The sequence below is a fragment of the Sinocyclocheilus rhinocerous genome, unplaced genomic scaffold (assembly GCF_001515625.1).
Source record: "Sinocyclocheilus rhinocerous isolate Xijiao unplaced genomic scaffold, SAMN03320098_v1.1 scaffold72, whole genome shotgun sequence".
In the NCBI taxonomy this organism is placed as follows: Eukaryota; Metazoa; Chordata; class Actinopteri; order Cypriniformes; family Cyprinidae; genus Sinocyclocheilus; species Sinocyclocheilus rhinocerous.
In genome coordinates, this window is record NW_015628351.1 from 4,349,261 (window position 1) to 4,353,330 (window position 4,070).

A 4,070-nucleotide genomic window follows, 5' to 3' on the forward strand; every position below is an offset into this window, starting at 1 on the left:
CGGGTAAACTTGAGTCAGTGTGTCCTTTTTTTTTTTTTTTTTTTGTATTTAGCAAGAAATTAACAGGAACGGCTGCATTCTTAACATATCATTATTAGCTCTATGAGCAATGGAAAATCAGTTTTATGTTTTTATTGTGTAAGTGGGCGTTCCATGCTATTACCCTTTTCACCATAGCTTGGGTTTGTTCTTATGGTCTGAGATTCATTCATTTGGTCCATTACATCATAAGGAAGTGACTTACAAGGTGTGGGCTGTGGGGTTGTTCTGTCTGTATTGCTTCTGGATCTCTGTTAAACAGGGTTGCCAAGTCCACAGTTTTTTTATTTTATTTGGCTGAAATGATTGCATTTATTTTATTTTTAACCAATAATAAAACTATGCTAGTTTATGGGTATTTGAGGGAGGGGCTCTGGTTTATCTCCTTTATGAAAACAGATGTGTGTTTGATGACTACTATATAGTGATTTTTAAAGTAAAAATTGTGTATAATGCATAACAGTGACTGTAAAGTATGTATTTTAGGTATGGGAGTGGCATATTTTAAGTTTTGATATGATTTTGATATGTGATAGGGTCTAGTTTTGGGATTGGGATTGTTTTGATTTGCCATAGACAACCAAGCTGGTAAGCTTTCCGGAGGGTTCAAATCATCTGGAAACTGAAATTGTGATCATATTTTCTCCCCTATTGTGACATATATCCAGGTGAACTGCATATTAAATGAGAAAAAAATGTAGAGTGTAACTTTATATGTTCATTAGGAAATTATTGATTCGTTGACAGGGTCTTTGATTAAAGATTATGTAGGCACATAATTAAATAAATAATTTAATAAACCATTTATGATAAAAACGTCAATATTCCATTAATAAATAAAGAATTGTCCACTTTAATTTCACGTTGACCTTCAGGTAATGTTTTAAGTGACATTTACACTCAATTTGTGCATGATATTGAAATTACCTGCTTCCATGACTCAGAAGTCACAAATTTCATAAACTTCCCTAATCTGTGTAATACATACAAACATAGTTCCATGATGGAGCTTCTCTTTGATGAAAGACATTTGGCCTTTTTGATTCAGAAATGATGTAAGAATTTGCAAAGATATCACAGCTCACAATGTTAGCAAAAACATGAGCTATTAGACTTTTTCTGTAATATTTCTATAATAATTGCTGCATGTTTGGTTGTAGGTGTATGAATGGCTGAAAATGATCTGTTGCAGACTCTTTGGGTGGATGCAGTTTATATGGTTATTTTATGTATTAAACCATTAGGTGACTGCCACACAAAATGGCTCTCAGGACTGACTCACTCTTCCAGCCCACGTTGATTTACTTTCACACAGATACTCTGTTCTGCTCTAAACGAATGTGTTCTGCCAGTAGACAGTGGATGTGTAGATAATGTATTTGGGGGCAAAATGTCTCTGAGATTTGTGTTAATTGTAAACTCTGCTCCATCCCCAGTGGACTTTGTGCGTTGGCTCTGTGCGGTGTCCATGGACGAGCTGGCTTCTGCTCACCAGCCGCGCATGTTCAGTCTGCAGAAGATAGTGGAGATCTCCTACTACAACATGAACCGCATCCGTTTGCAGTGGTCACGCATTTGGCAGGTCATCGGAGATCACTTCAACAAGGTCTGTAGCCTTACCTAAAGGTGCAGTCAAATTTTGCTAATGTGACCGCACCTTCAAGCTGCCAGTGAAATGTTTTTTCCAGATTTAAGAAAGTCTGATTGTGTTTGATTTCTGATTTGGCAGGTGGGTTGTAATCCTAATGAGGATGTGGCCATCTTTGCTGTGGACTCCCTGAGACAACTCTCTATGAAGTTTCTGGAGAAAGGAGAACTGGCCAATTTCCGCTTCCAGAAGGACTTTTTAAGGCCATTTGAACACATCGTGAAGAAGAATAGGTGAGGAGAGGGGAGTTAGAAATGTGAACGGTTGGAGAGATAAAGAAATGATGCAATCTGATGCATCATGATGAAACATGTTAACTTTAAACACTTGAGGAGAAACGTGTAATATTCAGAGGTAAAATATTTTGTTATCCCAACTTATTATGCAACAAGAACTATAAGTAGGCCATTTGCAGGTTGTTTTCCTAAAAAACACTCACTGGAGCTACATGATTTGGGGGGAAAAATCTTATTGCGAATCTCCTGATAAAAGTTGAGATTGTGATTTTAAAGTGCGATTTTAAAAAAAATGACAGGTTTGCTGTGCTAGATTGACAGTTTGGCCAAAATGTTGTAATTATATATCAATATGGCATATCAATTATTATTATTATTATTATTATTAAATAGAAATAGAAAAATTACAAAAATAACAACTTAAAATATATTATTGTAATATTTCACTATAAATGAAAACGTGAATATTTAAGAAAAATATAATTATTTTACAATATTACATTTACATTAAAACTAATATGAAATTACTATTATTCAAATATTCAAAACGTATTTAATATAAATTTTTTAAAATTCATAAATTTCATTTTCAAATGTTAAACCATCAAACTTTTATTTTGATGGAAAACCGCTGACAGCCCTAACACAGTGCATATATTTATTTAAATAAATCACAGCCTTTGCCTACCACTGGCTCTGTGGTGCCATTAAAACCAGCAACATTAGCTTATTCAACAGCAAGTTTGGGGCAGAACTATCAGTTTGTCCTATGGGTGAAGTATTCAGGAAATCTGTCAGAAGTCATTATTTTAGCATATTTTTTTAATTTTGAAGCCATGCATTTCAGTTACTAATACAATAACTTCATCTATTTTAAAGGTCACCCACTATCAGGGACATGGTGATACGATGTGTGGCCCAGATGGTGAACTCCCAGGCTGCTAATATTCGCTCTGGCTGGAAGAACATCTTCTCTGTGTTCCATCAAGCAGCATCAGATCATGATGAGAACATTGTGGACCTCGCGTTTCAAACCACAGGACATATTGTTAGTAAGTACCGTAAAATTCACACTATTTTAAAACTTTCATCTTGAACATTTAAAAACAAAACATCATTCTCATGTCTATCCTTTCTTTTTCCTCACAGTGAATACATTTCAGCAGCATTTTGCCGCAGCCATCGACTCTTTCCAGGACGCAGTCAAGTGTTTGTCAGAGTTTGTGTGTAACGCTGCATTTCCTGACACCAGTATGGAAGCCATTCGTCTCATCCGCCACTGCGCTAAATACGTGTCTGACAGGCCGCAGGTGAGTGCTGTCACCTCAGCCTTTGTTACTCATGACAACTGAGCTTCAAAAATGACATTTTAGTCACTCTTCCCCTTTCCAGGCACTGAGGGAATACACTAGTGATGACATGAATGTGGCCCCTGGTGACCGCGTTTGGGTGCGAGGCTGGTTCCCCATCCTGTTTGAGCTTTCCTGCATCATCAACCGCTGCAAACTAGACGTCAGGACCAGGTGGGTCCCCATCTTCACTTCCATACAAAGAAACTATGTGGATGTTTGGAGCTTATTCTGAGAGGGCTTGTGTCATGCAGGGGTCTGACTGTCATGTTTGAGATCATGAAGAGTTACGGACACACCTTTGAAAAGCACTGGTGGCATGACCTCTTTCGGATCATCTTCCGAATATTCGACAACATGAAGCTCCCTGAGCAGCAAACTGAAGTGAGTATCAATCACAACTTTAATTCTACCAACTTTAGCAACGCTGCTAACCTATCTACATTTTCAATAATGTGATAGTAGCTCAACTGTATTCAAAATACTTCAGCTTGTCCAATAACAGACCACTTTTTCCCACTAATAGCAGGACAAAATGTTACCGATATTGTCACATTATTTTGTGCATGCAACCTTCAAACTGAGCGATCTGAAGTAATAATCAAAGATTATTACTTCATTTTTTTTATGCTTCTATTATTATGCTTCACTAACATGCCTACTAGCAGGGCCGTGCACAGACCTTTTGAGGGGCATGTGCTGAAACTGAAAAAGGGCACCCCCCCCCCTTAACGACAAATGAAATAACACAAAATAATAGTCTCAAAAGCTTTAGATTTATTCACTATTAATAACAAC

At 37.0% G+C, this 4,070-nt stretch overlaps 1 protein-coding gene across 1 annotated transcript in view; it reads left to right on the forward strand.

The window, feature by feature from the left end:
• The window catches only part of LOC107737629 (brefeldin A-inhibited guanine nucleotide-exchange protein 2-like), a 29,887-nt gene that overhangs the window by 16,567 nt on the left and 9,250 nt on the right, over positions 1 to 4,070 (forward strand). The window contains exons 25-30 of the mRNA XM_016549196.1: positions 1,476 to 1,645; positions 1,769 to 1,920; positions 2,803 to 2,975; positions 3,073 to 3,233; positions 3,316 to 3,446; positions 3,527 to 3,656. Of these exons, the coding sequence (XP_016404682.1) occupies positions 1,476 to 1,645; positions 1,769 to 1,920; positions 2,803 to 2,975; positions 3,073 to 3,233; positions 3,316 to 3,446; positions 3,527 to 3,656 (917 nt within the window). The remainder of the gene's footprint in view (positions 1 to 1,475; positions 1,646 to 1,768; positions 1,921 to 2,802; positions 2,976 to 3,072; positions 3,234 to 3,315; positions 3,447 to 3,526; positions 3,657 to 4,070) is intronic.